We start from the raw sequence: 18,954 nt of genomic DNA on the forward strand, positions 1-18,954 counted from the left end.
CACTCTCCTGGTTTTATTATTCATGCTTTCTGTTGACGGTCCGTCACTCTTCTGGTTGGTCTTGATTGATGTTTTCTCTGATTGGATTGACATTGACAGCTCAGGCGAGAGGTGGGGTCGTAACTTATTTAGTCGGTACTGCATCCATTTTTCGAGGACTTGTTCCCGTGTCGCAGGTAGAAGCACACGTAAAAGGCCAGTTTTTTTTTCCTTTTTTTTCCCGAAGTTTGTGAAGCAGGAAGTGGCCAATATGGTTTATAATTTATAGTCCTTAATCTTGTTCCTTTAGGGAACTGTTTATTTCATAATTCTGGTGCAGGATGCCCAAGATTTTAATGGATAGATAATGAAACTTAGCAAGGGTTTTACTTTTCCGTTTTCCTCTTTATTCTTCTTCAATCGTTGATGGCTACAGGCTGTTGATTTCCCTGGGAAATTGCTGAAAGCGGTAGAGCTGGAGCCAGAGTTAGAGCTAGTATTAGAGATTCCCAGTCCGGATAGCTAAGCTACCAATGGCACACATTTACAGCCTTGATTTTGAAGGCTAACCGTTCATTTCTTGGAGGAATATACAGGCCAGTTTATTCCATTTATTTAAATATTATTAACCATAGATTTGTCTCACATATTTAAATTTTTATTAATATATCTTTAAAATCAATTTATTGCTACAAATATTTAATTAACATCATAATTTAATATGTCAATTTCTTATCTATAATTTTAGTTAATCTTTGTTCAGTATTTTTCAGTACCTTTTTTACTAGTTAAGTAGATATAACTCGGTTAAGGCTAATATGCCTTAGGTAAAAGGGTTCATGAACTTTCCCCTGCGTAATACGAATATATAGTAAAAATTTTAAAAATTGCAATTTATTTTTCAAGTGCTGAAATCTATCTAGTAGCTTAATCATAATTTAAATGTTACTTCTGACAAACTTATTTCATTTAATCATATCAACATTATTCATGTTTTAATTCGTAATAAATTATTAACATTTAACAGATTAGAACATGAGGTGTATATTATCTTTGATGTAAATATAATTTGGTTGTATTGTTAAGATATTTTTTTTTTGCCTCTTTAAATCTACTTTATCCAGGGTCATTTAATTGTTAATTGAAACCTATATACCAAGTGTTTTTCTTTCTTTTATAAAAAAAAAAAACTAAGTGGCGCCCTCTTATTTAATAGTTATAATCAAGTTTTGATTCTTTAATAGCCAGTCATAAGTAAACCTTCGAACAATCCCAAGCCTCCAATAATTCTGAGCTACCGTCTGCAAACTCTTGGCAAAATAGTAACACTGTAAAGTTAATGCCACAGTACAAGTAACTTCTCTTTAATAGGCTAGGTTAGTGTCAAAGTAATAAGTATTTTACTTAAAAGGCGATATAAAAAATTATTTATGATAGGTAACAAAAAAAATATTAGCTGAATATTGTAAGTATGCAAAATTGCATTCATACAAATTTCATAATCACACAAAAATTTACAAAAAAAAATAATAATAATATTTTAGTTTATATAGAGGATATATAAATTATATTAACAAACTTTTAATATTTATTTTTCTACGATAACGCGATCAGAAGCTTCTTGGTAGGGAAGGTTCTTTATTTAGGGCCGAAATAAAGTCCATTCTTTCGAAAAGAGGAAGATGTAGTGCAATTTGGTTATCTTATTTGTCGAGGTACAATATATGTATGCTACTCATGAGGCATGGAGTTGTTTCCTTTCCACACCTTTTAAAACGTTGCGTAATTGGACCATTACACTTACTTCAATTCCTAAATAGCTGTTTTTTGTAAGTCGTTAAGCCAAGATATTTCTTCAAAGTAGACCACAATGTGTCATGAGGAACCCAAAGCTTAAGAGCAAATAAACTGATTGGTCTTCCCAAATACTTTTTTATGCTCATTTCTTAACCACTATATGACTATGGCTTATCGATGTAGAGCTGTGATTTGACAAAGCCCAATAAAAGTAGTGGTAAAATTACATTTGTCATTTTGGTGGCAAAATTTTGTATCCACGTCGCAACATAATTTACTCATTGAAATATTCATTCAATAACTCGATAGTTTTTTGGATCTGTGGCCAGTTGCACGATTCTCTTCAGCCGCACCAATGTCAATTTTTATTGCCAAAAGTTCATTGAATATTGTTTTGTAGTATATACAAACACCAAATAATAAATTTTTGGGGATACATGGGTAATAGACTGCATCTGGCTGCTCAAATACAATAATAGCATACCCATTCAGCCAACAATAAATCTTATCAGAGAATACGATTTTTTAGAAAAAAATACGGAGCAATCGCGAGCTGTTTCAATGTGGATTGACTGAATTCACAACACAAACAAAGATAGGACTGCTTTCATTCTTGGAAGAGTAGTATTTTGGAAGCCATGAATGTAGCATAACAGATCCAAAGTTTAAAAGCAAGAAAATCAATTGCCATCTTCTCTAATACTTTCTGCTATACCAGCATTTTTGTTGTTTGGAAAAACTTGTCACCCAGTAAATTTTGACAACACAGATCTACCGGCAATCTGTTTTCCTATATGACGCATGTTTACACTAAAGTTATCCGGAAATGTAGAATCTTGTGTAATAGCTCTGGATTTTTAAGGCATTCGGTTTGGTCTGGCATAAAAACCTTTTAAGCAAACTGTATTCTTATGGTTTGCAAGTATTGATGAACACAACTCGCAGAGGTTTCAAATTAACGCTGGGAAGTCGTCGTCTAAAATATATTTCCAGCAAGGATCCTCCTCACTATGTTCTTCCCGTTCGGCAATGGCTAGACGACGAGTTTCCAGATAAATGGATAGGGCAAAGGGGGCCTATAGAATGGTCTGCTAGACCTCCTGATATAACGCCGCTAGACTTTTTTCTATGGGGTCATTTGAAATCTATTGTGTTTATTCCCCAACCTGAAAGTATGGATGAACTTCGTCAACGTATCATCGACAGCTGCCATGATATCCCACAATATGTTTTTGAAAATGTCCGTCAGGAATTTGAACATCGCCTATATCATTGTTTGGGCAAAAACGGGCAACATTTTGAACAGTTATTGAAATGAAAACTGATATTTTCATGTCTTGTTTTCTATTTGAACAAATTAAGATAAACAAAGATTTTTCCAATTTTCTCGAAAAAGAATCGACCAATTAAAAAAAATCAAACGTCAAAATAAAATACTTCGAAAGACCTTTTAAACAAGCTATTACTCGATACCCCTTGCTATTTAAAATTTTTAAGGGGATGACCCTAGGGGTAGAGGGTGAAAGGGGGTGAAGTAATTTTAGGTTAGAAAGTTGTCCCCCTTGACAAACCTTTTGACGTATTTCGGCGTTTTTGTTTTAATTAGTGTTTTTCGATAAATCCGTGGTGAGAAATTTCCAAATGAACACCCTGTATATTAACGATCTTCTTGACAAGACTTTACTTTCCTCTTTGCTGATGACAGCACATTGATGTCTTCTTTCAAGTCCCTCGATCAGATGATTTCAGCCGATACCCGGTAGCATAGGCGTCTCTAGGTAATAATTAATAATAATATATATTTATTTAGCAAACATACTACATACATATCATAATAAAAATAATTGCAGTTTTACACAGACAGTTATTTGTTACATGTTGCGTTCCACTTTATAAGCGAATTATCAACACTCCATTGTCCTGATGAGGTTGCATCTTATGGTCGGCTCGTGGTGATATTTTGAGCATGTTTCGACACATGTTTTTTAGGCCGTCTACGTTGACAAAACAAACAGAGCATCTCGGTCCTGAGAGACATTAGGTATCCTCCCAGTGTTTCATTCGTGTTAACAGCCTCCCGGTTTTCCAGAAATACCCCGTTAAGGGATCAGCTTACAACCTAAATGTGGTACAAGTCGAATGACAAGAAAGGTCATAATTATTACAAAATTTTACATTATGTTACAATACAAATATAATTTCCATACAAAAAAATAAATGTTTATATGCAACAAGGTTTTATGAAAAGTAAACACAAATAATGACTATAAAAGAACAAAACATAAAGCATGGGCCTAATATTATAATTCGAGAATATGTACTCTCAATAAACATTTAAAACTATCGACATTATTACTCAATTTTATATCATTCGGTAATTTATTAAATTCTTGCCTTTATATAGCACGAAATTAAGCATTTGAACGGTATTACACTTATGAGTTAAAATAAAATCAGTACGATGCCTAGTATTATAATTGTGGACATTACGAAATAGCACTAACTTATCACATATATAACTAGGTAAAAGGCCTTTCTTTAACTTAAATATAAATATATTAACATTAAACAAAATTCGTTGTTGGACGGACAACATATTTAAGACGTTTAACATTATTTTAATAGGCGTATAGCGGTTACATTTGAAAACTGTTCTCATTGCCCTAGTTTGAATTTTTTTTAGTTGACAAATTTTATATTTGGGTAAATTATATAAAAGATAAGGTAAAATGAAAATTCTGCAATCTTCCTTTACTTATTTATTCAACATTAATTTATTTAAAACTTCCGATAAGTTTCGGACCCAGTCATGGTGTCCATGATCAGGTTATACTAAAAGGAAATGGTTCCGAACAAAATGAATTATTTCCTTTTAGTATCCCCCGATGATGAACACCACTGTTTCCAAAACATGTCGGGAATTTTAAATAACTGAATGTTAAATAAATAAATGGAGGGAGATTGCAGGATATTTATTTTTCCTTAATCTACGACTCCACTGATAGTATGGACTATTTCTTCACTATTATATAAAAGAGTTGAACAGAATTGTAAATGTGGAAAAGCTATCGCATTATTTAAAGTTATTTTTGTACTCATTGACAAATTTTGACCTTCCCTATTAATGAATTCTGCTTTTTTGCAAACTTTATGATTATACAGGGTGTTACTTAAAGGCATGTCATAAAAGTATGTCAAGATATTCATATAAACATGGCTCCTAAAATGATTAGTTTTTTAAGATACAGAATGTTAAAATTTTATTTTTTTTTTCGTTTTTAATACATTTTTCAAATACGGTATAAAATATTGAACTGAATTTTGGCACAGGATATTATGGCATAAAAACACCTTTTTTAGATGTTCACCTACTTTTTTTTACCCACCAGTGGCGTAGCTATGATGAATTTTTAATACAATTTTACAAAAAAAAATATTACGCCATTGACTTACGAAAAAAATTATAATTTTATCTTAATTATCAATCAATTGTAAACAAAAAATTCCTCCATGACTTTTGCCGTAAATCTTACCGTTTGGGTGTAATCGTTAATTAAAAAAACGTCTTTTATGCATAAAATGCATCTTTGAAAATTATGGAAATAAATAAAGTCAGTTTTACTCGTTGCCAGCAACTGTTTTTTTGTTGTTGTAAACATTATGACACTGACATTAATGATTATTTTTGATTGTGTTAAGTTTGATTTATTATACATTTTTAAAATATTTATTATTATATTATATCAAGCTATTTTTTACAAACTGGTGAACAAAAAGCAACAACGATTAAATACAATACATACATACATAACTTACAACAAATGTTGGAAATGACCACCTCTTGCCTCTATGCAGGCTTCTGCTCTTCTTTTCATAGAATCACGAACTCTTTCGAAAATTCCAGGCGTGTTTCGTATAGTTTTACATCCGTCAATAATTCTATTTCTTAGTTCTTTTAATCTCACAATTGGTGTCTGATAAACCAATGTTTTTAGGTATCCCCAGAAAAAAAAATCTAGGCTATTTAAGTCAGGTGATCTAGGTGGCCAAAACTGTGGTCCTCCACGGCCTTTCCATTTATTTTGGTAAACTCTATTTAAATGCTCACGAGCCAATTTGCTAAAGTGGGCTGTAGCACTATCATGCATAAACCAAAGTTGTTGTCGTAACTGAAAAGGAACATCTTCGAGAAGCAAAGGCAAATCATTTTGGAGAAAATTACAATAATTCTGTCCGTTAAGGCGTCCTGGTAAAAAAGATGGTCCAATTAAATGATCAGATACGATACCGATCCAAACGTTTATTGAAAATTATTCCTGAAAATGTGTCTCTGTAATCGCATGAGGGTTTTCTTGAGCCCAGTAATGATTGTTATGGAAATTGATTATTGCATTTTTATAGAAATTAGCTTCGTCCGTGAAGAAGATGTTCGCACCAAATTGAGGATTTTGTGTTACTTTTTGGAGATACCATCTACAAAATTACGTACGCGGTTCATAATCTCTAAGAAGCAATGCCTGAACCCTTTGTATGTGAAAAGGATATAACAAAGAATCCCTTAAAATTTTCCATACCGTATTGTAGCAGATGTTCAATACCATACCAATTTTTCGTGTACTTGTGGTCAGATCCTCTTCGACTGCATGTAGGACAGCCTCTTCAACTGCCGGTGTCCTAACTGTACGGGGCCTTCCCTCAGCAGAATTAGCCTTAAAACTCCCAGATTCAGCCAGACGACAATGAATGTTTATAAATTTTGTTCTATCTGGGACAGCGCGATTAGGATACCTTTCTTGATACAAACGCCGTGCCTCCATAGTATTACCATTGGCAAATCCATAAAAGAAATGCATTTGCGTCATTTCCAAATTAGAATAATCTACCATTTTTTAACTAGTACAATTCACGTTTTAAGATCCAAAGGGTGCTAAGAACAAACTGTCAAGAATAATCACTAACGCAAGTGTCATAATGTTTAAAACAACAAAAAATAATTTCTGGCAACGAGCAAAGCTAACTTCATTTATTTCCATAATTTTTAAAGATGCATTTTATACATAAAAGACGTTTTTTTAATTAACGATTACATCCAAAGGGTAAGATTTACGGCAAAAGTCATAGAGGAATTTTTTGTTTATAATTGATTGATAATTAAGATGAAATCATAATTTTTTTCGTCAGTCAATGGCGTAGTATTTTTTTTGTAAAATTGTATTAAAAATTCATCATAGCTACGCCACTGGTTGCTAAAAAAAAGTAGGTGAACATCTAAAAAATATGTTTTTATGCCATAATATTCTGTGCCAAAATTCAGTTCAATATTTTAAACCGTATTTGAAAAATTTAATAAAAACGAAAAAAAAAATTAATCTTTAACACCCTGTATCTTAAAAACTAATCATTTTAGGACCCATGTTTATATGAACTTTTCGACTTAAAATCGGTCCAGAAATGTCCCTTTTAAATAATGACATACCTTTAAGAAACACCCTGTATAATCTGCATGAGCCTGAACATTTAAATTCGAGTCTAAAATTACTCCTAAGTATTTAATTTGATTATCATAAGCTATTTTCTGTCCATTCATATAAACACTTTCAATGTCAATAAAAGATGTCGTCGACCATTTACCAAATATACAAAATTTTGACTTAGCGGTATTTAGGCTTCGCTTATTGTTACAAAGCCAGTTAAATAAATTGCCAAATTCTATATTTATATCACAAACTATTTGCTGTAGATTTTTTCCAACTATATTAGTACAGTCAATCTGTAATTAAAAAAGGCCAGAACTCTTAAAAACTGTCCAAGTCGCTAATTTTTTGAGGGTCGATTGTATTCCCGAAGAAAAGCTTAAGTCCTCGGAATTGAGAGTCAACCCGTCCCCCCCCCCCTTTTTTGGGAAACTCAAAAAGTTTTTCAAATCGATTTTGCGGCTAAACGGTGAGTCATGAACAAAAACTTATTGAACATAAAATGTAGAGCTTTTTGTGCTCTACAATTCATCTCATGGGCCCAAAGCTGTAGAACTAAAATTCGAAAAGTTAGAGGGCGCCAAAGTAACCAAAAATGACTTTTTCATTTTTTCACTGAGAAACAATTTTTTTCTTACCATCGCAAGGATTGCAAAAATGTAGAGGACAAAAATACCTACAAAATGCATGTCTTACTTTTTTTTTTCGATTTACCGTTTTTGAGATATAATGCATTTAATACCGAAATGTTTACTTTCGTGTATGTAGCCTGCCTCAGATGTTTGGCGAAAGCTGTTTTTCGTCGCCTAACGTTTGCGCATCATGAAATTAAAGTAGAACCTGAACAAAATTTCTTTTACCCTTCTTGACAAATTGAAAAAAGCCATGCAGATGGCGCTGTAAGTCCACGAAAATGAAATTTGCATAGATTAAATGTTCTTTAACTTGCACAAAATGAATAATTGAAGCAATTAGTAGAAAGGGATAAGAGAAATTGGTACATGGTTTACGGAGCACCAATTACAACAAAAGCAGAGGGCGTTGCAGTTGTGAAAGTGACGTGCCTCAATAATTATGGTTGCGTAATGCATGTAATGATAATTAATTACTGAATAATTGCATAGTACATGTTGATAGCATTACTTTTGCAAAATTCCATTCCTCACTTTTTTACTGCTATTCCATCATTAACATATTACTATATATTTATTTGAACACTTACCTAAATGTGAATATTTATCTTGAAACATCGTTTATGGTCGCCTGCGACCACTCGACACGACATTTCGTCCACGCATTGAATTTTTAAATTTTCAAGCATAACGAGAATACAGTGGGACAAGGTAGTTTACGAAAAATTTATTATACAATAAATAGTTCGAAAGCATACAAAATGTGTTTCAATTTTTTTTCGGTCTTCCTCTTCTTTTTGATTTCTTTTTTGGTGGTTCTTCAACTTCATCTAATTCTAAAGAGCAGTTGGAAGATGTATCCGATATTGATGTTCCTTCTTCGTCCATTGCATTTCGGTTCTCTGAGGGGCTTGGGTATTTTGGCAATTTGAAAACTTGTAAAGGTAAATCATCAACGTCATTCTCTTCCAAATATATTGGGGCAACGTTGCTGCAGTTTTCTCCTGCACAGTACTTACAAGCAACAGAGCATATAAGACCTGCTTTGCGACATCCGCAGGCTGCCCCGCAGTCATTCGTCTTGCATCCACAAGAAATTGCTTTCAGTATCGATTCTGGCGCTGGATCTTTCGAATTCGCTGCTGGTTTCAGTCCTTGATTTGTCTTCTCTTACCCCCATTTTGGTGCAGTCGTGGCCCAACCACGACTGCACCTGCAAGTAGGCTCTGCGACTGTGGAGGTTTGCCGCTTCGACGGATGGTGGTAGCGCACATAGATTTACCTTGCTCTTAGTTTTTGCCTGCACAAATTTCTTGTAGCGTAACTCTGACAGCTTATTTTTTGAGTATTCCCAAGATACAGACCCACAAAAATTAAGTCATTTTTGGTGACTTTGGCGCCCTCTAACTTTTTGAATTTTGGTTCTACAGCTTCGGGCCCATGAGATGAATTGTAGAGCACAAAAAGCTCTACATTTTATGTTCAATAAGTTTTTCTGTATGACTCGCTGTTTAGCTGGGAAATCGATTTGAAAAACTTTTTGAGTTTCCCAAAAAAGGGGGGGGGGGGGTGAGACTCTCAATTCCGAGGACTTAAGCTTTTCTTCGGAAATAGAATCGACCCTCAAAAAATTAGCGACTTGGATAGTTTTTAAAAAAAAAATTACAGATTGACTGTACTAATATAGAGCGTCTGCAAATAAGATAATATTTAAATTTTCAGCTACTCTAATCATATCATTTATGTATAATAAAAACAATAATGGACCAAACAAATCCTTGAGACATACCGACATTGACATTTACGGTTTCAGAGATAGACTTTTCAAACTTCACACGATGTAACCTATAACATAAATATGACTTACACCATTTTAAAGCGTTATGCTTAATTGCTATGTGCTCTAACTTTTCCAACAATATATTTTAGTTTCAAATGCCCTTTTAAAATCCAAAAACACAGCCAACACACAATTTCCAGAGTCAATTGCCTTTAAAAAATTTTTGGAGATGTTCAAAATAATAGATTCACAAGAGTGGCGTTCATGAAAGCCAGATTGGTTTGGAATTATAATTTTGTTATTTTTATAAAACGGCACTAATTGCTCTTTTACACATAATTCTAAAAGCTTTTTATATATGGAAACGGTATTTACAAGAAGAAACTCACTAGACAACTTGGTACTTATCACCTTTGGGACACGAACAACTGTTGATATCTTCCAGGACTTGAAAGTGAGCTGCTTACAACGTCTAATGGCCTATTTCCAGCAACATGAAAAATATCAGTTAGAATCTGTTTGGAGATACCATCTTCGCCTCCGCCTACATTTTTTAAGTTATTAACCACTTGTCTCAACTTAGCCATTGATATTGCTTCAAAATTCTGGAGACTCAGTTGAGGTTATACTTCTTGGAATATTGTTAGTGAGATTTGGTTGTGGTATATTTTGAAGAATTTGTCTTATATTTTCTATAGACGAATGATTATATTAATATGCTATTCTTGCTTCCTCGGTTTCAATATTTGTTCCAAATAGAATTTGATTATGTATGGTTTGAGTTTTATCAGGCAGCAGAGTCTAGAGATTTTTCCATCACTTTTTAGGAGTTTTTCTATTTTCATCTATGGTTAAAGCAAAAAAGACAACTAATAATACTAATCTTTATATTATTTTGGGGTGGCATGAGATATTAAGTTTATTGTAGCTAAGATACTCATTCTGCTGTATTTATAAGTAAGGCTACCTCTGCCGCCTTCAGCCTTATTAAATCTGGGCATCATCATGTAGCGGGAATAACTAAAGCGGCTTCTGTAAAACTTGGACCTCTCTTCAAGGCTATATACACCGCAATAGCTTTCAATGCTTTACAAGGCTCAGATTTCTCCATTTCATAAGTATTCTTTGCACATACGGAGCTCTGCACACAAACACACTTTAAAGCTGTTTGATTCCATCCGAAAGAGAGCCATACGTCTTATTGGAAATCCAGAGCTAATTAAAAGCTTGGATAGTTTGGCTCATAAAAATAAGGCGGTAGACCGGAATGCTCTTTCGAACTAGCCCGTATCATTCTACCTAGATTGCGTTCTACATGCAAGGTCTACTCGAAAATCAGATGCGACTAATAAATAACGAGGACATTTGTAGACGCCTAGAATGACGCAATATCGAAACTTTCTTTTATTAAGAAGTGCAAGTCTGCGAAATCTGCTCCTAAAGTAAGTTATTCCCAAACATTAGAACTTGGAAAACTTGAGAGAAATATCCACAGATAGCCTCGGCACCACTAGTGACACTCAAAAAAATTCTAATATACCAGTTGACTTGGCTGCAAATTAAACTAGGGAAAATGTCAATAAAAATTGATATTCCTTAAAAAAATGTTTTTTGAATTTTCCATTTTTTTTTTGATGGAAGAATTTATCAAAAAATTTATGGCTTCCTGTGGGTTAATAATGTCAAGAGGTAGTTTGACCTATTAAATGGTATAATTAACATAAAAATTAATTAATCAGTTTATTTTTTCCCTCTTGGAAACCATAAACATAAAATTCTTACATTCTGATGAAACTCTCAGACCAACTCTTTTTGGTTCATTCATTCATTAACTTATTTTCAATATGACATTATACAAATAAGTGATATACAGATTATAGATTACGTTATTTGAATTATGGATTAGGTAGGTAGTATACAACGGTCGACACTAATTCACACACAATTATATAATATTAATTTTATGATTTTTTTTGTGATACTACAATAATACGGTTAAATTTGTAAATTGACAAATGATGTAGGCATCATTATACTGTTTTGTCATAATAGTCCACTCTTTGTTTGCTGTTTGGACTTTTATTGTTTCTATTTTATGTATTTTATTCAGTATTTAATAAAAAGATAAAAAATATATAATTGGAAGTTGTATTATTTAAAAACCTCTTGAAAGAAAAGAAATAAAATTTTTCAATTTGTAATCAATACTCTGACTATTCATGATAAATTGTTAAATACTAAGCAAAAATATCAAATCAGCTTGACATGACTCACAAACTTTCATAAAAACCCCTTTTAAAAAAATACCCCGTATTGGATTACCCATTATAACTGCACCGGCTAGTCAGGCAATATTATTGTATTTCATATTATTAATTAAATCTAGCCTCAATTTATGCTCTAATTAATATAACTGACTCTCTGCCCTTAGCAAAGTAAAAATTTCTTTATCAAAATGCCTCTGTAAATTATCAAAACCAGAAATTGCAGAATTCCCTATATTATTTTTATGTAACAATTTCAAATATAGGATTATTCAACGATGGAAAATATTTCATTTTTAGACAATTAAAAATCTATTTACCCGCAATAACCGAGGTTTATTCGGTTGTTTATAAAAAAGAAATAAAGAGTGGCGCTATAGAAACATTAGCTTAAAAGCATTTTTATATCTTACTTTAATGCAATATATCATAGCACCGTTATTACGATGTATAAAATAGCAATCCTTAGGAATTTTTTAAAAGTGCAGGAATAGAGAGAATAAATTTATTGTACTTTTTATTTCTTTTAGTATCATGTTGTTTTGAAGTATTTATTAATTTAATGATAAATCACTAAAATTTAGGTGTTTTTTAATAATATATTTTTTAATAATATAATCTTTTATTAATGAATAAGATGTTTGTAAAATGTAATTACAAAAATCTTAGCATACGTAGGTTATACAATTTTACCTCTTCTATATAGAAAAAAGTTATAAAATTAAATGAAAGTATAAGATATGATATTTATTAATTAAAAATCTAAATTACAAAATAGAACAATCTACTAATCACAGTACACTCAAATAACAAAATCAATTTTTAACAAATTAACTATATTATATTTATAATTGACTTACAAGTTGTTTAGACTTGACTAAAGAAACTCTATGTCTATATGTCCAGAAATCAAAAAATGTCGCGAAACTCGGAAATAAAAAAATTAATATATTAGAAGAATTTGCATTACGTACCTGAATGAAACTATGCGATCTGATTGAATTTATTAGTGTTCTTGAAGGAAAATCCCAAAGCTGTGAATATTGAAAAAAAATCACTTAAGGAATAATCTCATGGTTAATTGTTATTGATTACTAAAAGTATCACAATTAAAAAGCCCAAGGAAAATAAGTGGTTCTTTCTTTGTTACTTTCTGTTGGCTTAGTTTTGCGATAAAGCAGATGCTTTTTAATACAAATGCAGCAAATTTAATCTTTTTATCAAACAAACCATTTTTGAACCAACCAGAGAATGTTAAACCTGGAATTTTAATTTAAATAACTACTGAATGGTAAAAACCAAATCGCAATATAAAACATTTACACGCTTGCAATTACTATTTGAAAAAAGTACATACAAAATTTAACCTGCACAACTCAATCCAAATCTAATCATGTGACTAACAATAAAATCAAGTTCACCAGGCAACGAGGTACAAAAAATTAAAGGGCTAAAACAATTATTCAACTGGAAATGCTTTTATGCAGTAAACAATATAAATCCGATATTTTTATTTCCGTGGGCCCACGAAACTTTTGTGCACATTATTTAACAATTTTATTTACATTTTAGGAATTTGAATGAAATATAAAACTGCTCAGTATTCTTTTTTTTTAATATTTGATGATATAATTTTTGTCAGTTTATTTTATGTTTTATACGTATTGTTTTTATTTTATATGACATGTTTTTGGTCTATTGTTTCACTTTTACTCATGCAAATATCAATTTTGATAAAATTTAGGTGAATTTTTATAATTTAAATAAAAGAAAAGTTCATATCCATTTAAGTTAAGCTAAGAGCATTTTATTTAATTCTTAGTTATTATTAATTTACTTTCTGTGTTAAAGTGGTGTTTTAGATAATATTATTTATGGTTTATGGTTCTTCTTTTTTTATGCCATTTATTTGATTATGTCGTCTTCTTAATGAAGGTTAGCGACCACGTTTCTAAATGCGTCTCTGTCATTATCGTTGCGCAAGACGTGTCCTATATAAGATATTTTTCTTATCTTGATGAGTGTCAGCAGCGTTCTTTAGTGTCCGATGCGTCGTAATACTTCGTCGTAGGTGATTCTGTCAGTCTATGGTATTTTTAGAATCCATCTATAGAGGCACACCTCAAACGCCTCAAGTTTTTTGGTCGTTTGAGCTTTCAAGGTTTAAGTTTCCACTCGATACAGAGACACAGACCACACATAGCATTCCATAAACTTTATTCTGATGTGTAGATTTAGATTCATGAATTAATTTAAGTAAATGATTTATTGTTAAGTAATTTTTTTGCTTTGTAACTTTTTGACATCATCATTTTAAAGAAAAAAAAATCTTTTTAATTTAGCAAAAAAGCAAAATGGCCACCATAAAAAAAAGAAGTTGAGGATGGAATCTCAGAACCGAAACGTCGAAAACAAAAACTGAATTTAGGTATGCGTTGTCCTTAAAAAGTTGTCCTAATAATGTTTTTACAGGTTTTTGAAAATATGTTGATATAAAAAAAATACAGCCCTTTTTCAAAAATGCAAATTTTTTATTTCTTCCAAATATTTCAAAATCGCAGAAAGATGAAAGAGTTCTGAAAGCTGCACTAAATTGGTAACTAAATGCCCAACAACTTTCTCCCTTAAACCAATTTTCTATCTCGTATAATTTCCAAGATACTCATACATGTACAACCAATTTTGACTCAAATTGTCAATAGTTTTGCTTAAGCAAGGTGTAAGCTGTGTAATTTCTTGCGGTTTATTTTGAATGTCTTCAGACTGCCGCAATAGCAAAAAAAGTTTACGCGCCTCGTTATTCAAGTGGGCATCCTTGCCATGTGAGAGTTTTTTCCCGATTAGTGTCTTACTTACGAGCCAATAGCAGTTTTCGGTCTACATTTTAACGGCAGCGAATTGGAATAACTCAAGAAAATATTAACTACGTACTGGGTACATTCAAGGAAATCCTCATGTTAGCACAAGAGCTATCCCTTAAGGTTGGCATATCGCGAACAACGATTCAAAATATTTTGAAAGACCTTAGGTATATTTAAATGACCGTCACAAAATACTGACTCTTTTGAATTTATCTAATATTTATTTTAATTTTTACTAGTAGTTTTAATTAATTTTAATTATAATAGTTTTAATTTTTATATAATTTAACCCATATCATGTGGTTTTGCATCAGGCCTTAAAAGAAGAAAAGTTTGATAGGAGGTTGAACTATTGTCATTGGATGTTAGGTATGATTCGGGAAATTAGAACATTTTTATTCAAAATGCTTTGAACCGATGAAGTCACCTTTAATAGCGACGATAGAGTCAATCTGCACAATATGCATTACAGGTCTATAGAAAATCTGCATGGATTGCGTGAAGTTCAGCACCAAGATCGTTAAAGCTTAAATGTGTGGTTCAAACAATCCTTAAATGGCAACGTCTGTCTTAACTTTTTGACCAATCAATTGCCGTTATTGCTAGAAGATGTGCGATTGGAATTGCAGCAAAACATGTTTTTGTAGTTAGATGGTTGTCCCGCGCATTTTGCTATTGCTGTGCGAGAGCACATTATTGCAGTTTTTTAATAGCGCTGGATTGGAAGAGAAAGTCTCTTTTGATGAACTCTACGGTCACCAGATTTAACTTGTCTTGGTTTTTATTTATAAGGTCAAATAAAGGACAGGGTGTTTCAGAGTCAACCTATGACCAGAGAAAATATAAAAAACCGGATTCGTAATGCAATTAGAAATATACCCAGAGTTTATTCATGACTTCAAGAATGTATGGAGCAATTTCGACTTTTTATTAATCCCTGTATATTATTAAATCGATTGCAAATTTTTGTTCGAGCGACAAAATTATGATAATAAAACGAAAAAAAAATATTAAAATCGATGGCATACCAAACAAGTTATTAAGAATTGAATTTGAAATATGCTTTCGTCGTTCTGTTAATTTTGCGCACCAGTATATTTTAAGTTATGGTATTTTTCTTATTTAAGTGCAACTTTATTTACAATAATTTCATGTTTAGAACAATAAAGCATTTTTTAATGTGAAAAAGGAATTGTCCATAAAAATTCCCTAAATTGTTTACTCGACACAGCCATAGTTTCGAGTCGAAACAAACATAAAATAAACACAAGAAAATATTTGTCGCATTTTCAGTGTCGCTGATGTGAATTCTTCGCGTCCAGTTTGTTGCTTTCTGCCTCACGCCGTGTAACGTTGTCAAAGGTAATTTCAATTTTGCCGTAGCACCGAACTTTCAGTCAGTCTTTGACTCCTTTAAGGAAAACGAAGCAAAAAGTACAAAGAATATCAACAAGATTGAAATTGGAGTCGTGAGAACTGATTAGGACCTTTGTTGATTTAGGAATATTGTTGTTGTTCAAGTCTTTTATTAAGTAACTATGATGGTCGAAATAATGCCTTGTATAAAGTAGGCATTTGACAAGACATATGGTCGGTTTCTAATAATAAGTTGCTATTTAAATGCTAAAAAAGCATCCTTAGTTTTAAGAAAAATGAAATAAGTCTAGTTAATTAGAGAACAAACACGTGTAAGATGTAGGTTTTAAAAATGTTATTAATATCGGCTAATACAAAAGAAAAAGATAATTTAAGTGGAAAGTGTTATCAGGAGTAATAATATGTGTGACAGTCTCTGTGAGAATAGATATAAAATACTTGGTTTAAATACTGTTAGTGCAGAAAAGTTATATATTTATTATTTTTGATAAACCATTTTGAACCATATCATCATGAGGTAATTTAACGTTGCGTTTTTAAACGTGCCATCACTATCCAACCACCATGCAGACTTGGCAGATCTATTAAATACTAAAGAGTATGATTTTTTATGTATTTCGGAGACCTGGTTAAATAAAAATATACCTTCTAGTATAGTTGGTATAAACGGATATAATCTTCTAAGAAATGATAGACAGTCAAGAGGTGGAGGTGTTTGTTTTTATTTTAAGGATTCATTTTCATTTAATCATCTATCTACACGATTCCACGAGAGTTTAGAACAGATTTGGATTGAAGTAGACATTAATAAGAGAAAGTACGCCTTAGGTTCCTTATACACTTATACAGGCCACCACATAAGAGCTTTTCCGTTGTCAGAATTGATAGTAAATGTCAATAAAATTATATGTAGGGGCGATTTAAACATAAATTTATTAGACTTGGATAGTGTACATTTTTCAGCATTTTATGATAGCGTGTCTTCTTTTAGTTGGAGCCAACTAATTAATAACCCTACTCGAGTAGCTAGTACATCTATTATCTTATTAGATGTAATATTGATTTCAGAAGGTTTTTAACCTGAAAGTTCTGGCACCGTTAAAGTCGTCATTTTAGATGATTTTTTGGTTTATTGTACTCTAATTTTAGGTAGTAATAGATCTGATAGTAAAACTGTAAACTTCAGGAATCTTAAGCGTATTAATGAAGACTTACTTAAATACTTTTTGGAAATTTCACAATTCGATAATATTGTTTATTTGAATTATATAAATTTAAAAATCTTAATAAAACTATACTTAATATTCTTGATATGCTACCGCCGCTTAAGAAGGTAACTTTCAAAAAACCTAAACCACTCTGGTTGACAGATAATAAACTAAAGAATAAAGCATTTAGCAAATATAAGAAAACACGTACGAAAGGGCACTGGAAATAGTTTAAACAAATTAGAAATCAAACTAATATTGCTATAGCTAATGCGAAAAAGAGATGTCTTGAATTTACAATTCATAATTGATGAAGAGATTCTCGAGCATTGTGGAGGAAATTGAATAATTTAAGCATTTGCAATAAAAAAAATAAAAATTCTATTCCTGACACACTTAATAATCCTGATTATATAAATCGACACTTACAACTCTCAGCAAATAATAAACCAGCGGATCATTTACTATATAATTACTACAAAAATAATAGGAAATGTTGCTTTGAATCATTCTCTATCTTTAGGACAGTCACTATATCGGAAGTCGAATAATATCTGTTTGAAGTAAAATCAATGGCTACCGGCTTGGACTTCATTAATCTTGAAATGCTGCACTTGTGTCGTCCAGTGGTATTGCCATATCTGACAAATATAGTAAATTTTTGTTTATTAGACAAATAGATTTACTTGTCACAATAATATGACTGAAAGAATCCCAAATACTGGGAGACGGACGAAAATAGTGTATTTTTCAACTTATTATTTTTCAACTCTTTATATTTTCTTATAGAGAGTGTTGGATTTATATCGTACAAAAATGTAAAATATCATCTTTTCTTTTCAGGTTTCCTGGATTAGACACAGGGACCTGCACCTTCTTACAGTAAACAGATTTACGTATACCTCTGACCAACGATTTTCTGCCCGTCATAATCCCCAAACTGAAGACTGGACCTTACAAGTGAGATATCCACAGAAAAGAGATGCTGGAGTTTATGAGTGTCAAGTTGGAACCACACCGCCTATTGGTATATCGATGTACCTCTCTGTTGTAGGTAAGTGACCATACTCCGTTTCTAAAAAAAGTTGAAGCTATAGTAATTTCCTTATTTGGAATAAGTAGATAATGCAAAATTTAGACTAATATACACAGCAGGGCTTAAAAAAATTTCCATTTATTTTGATCCCTATTTTGGGTCAAGATTTTTCAATTTGACGTTGACGAAATCGTTAGATACTTTATTTATTTAAGTTGAGTAGCAAAGAAAAACAACATTTTATCAAATACTATTATATGCCTGGAGAAAAATAATATTTGCAAAAATCAAGAAATAAATGTGGAAAACTATATAAATTAACTCATATCGCAATATATTCATATAAATTCTGTCAGCTCTGAACGTAGGTTCCCTAGGATAAAAAATAATTAAATTTAAACCAGAACTATATTGTTTCACAATCGATTTTCCAATGTGGCAATTATTAACAAGTCTTTTGTGATTCATAACAGTTAGTTATTATATAATTTTGTGGCTATTATGGGTAATAGGGTTTTCAGACACTCAAAACACGACGAACCAATT

General features: G+C 31.8%; 1 protein-coding gene across 4 annotated transcripts in view; it reads left to right on the top strand.

Annotated features, from left to right (window-relative positions):
• LOC126736543 (uncharacterized) overlaps positions 1-18,954 on the top strand; it is a 736,497-nt gene that overhangs the window by 413,534 nt on the left and 304,009 nt on the right. For all 4 annotated transcript variants that reach the window (XM_050440939.1, XM_050440940.1, XM_050440938.1 and 1 more), the window contains exon 3: positions 18,216-18,426. In XM_050440939.1, the coding sequence (XP_050296896.1) occupies positions 18,216-18,426 (211 nt within the window). The remainder of the gene's footprint in view (positions 1-18,215; positions 18,427-18,954) is intronic.

This window comes from Anthonomus grandis, chromosome 5 (genome assembly GCF_022605725.1).
Source record: "Anthonomus grandis grandis chromosome 5, icAntGran1.3, whole genome shotgun sequence".
NCBI lineage: Eukaryota > Metazoa > Arthropoda > Insecta > Coleoptera > Curculionidae > Anthonomus > Anthonomus grandis.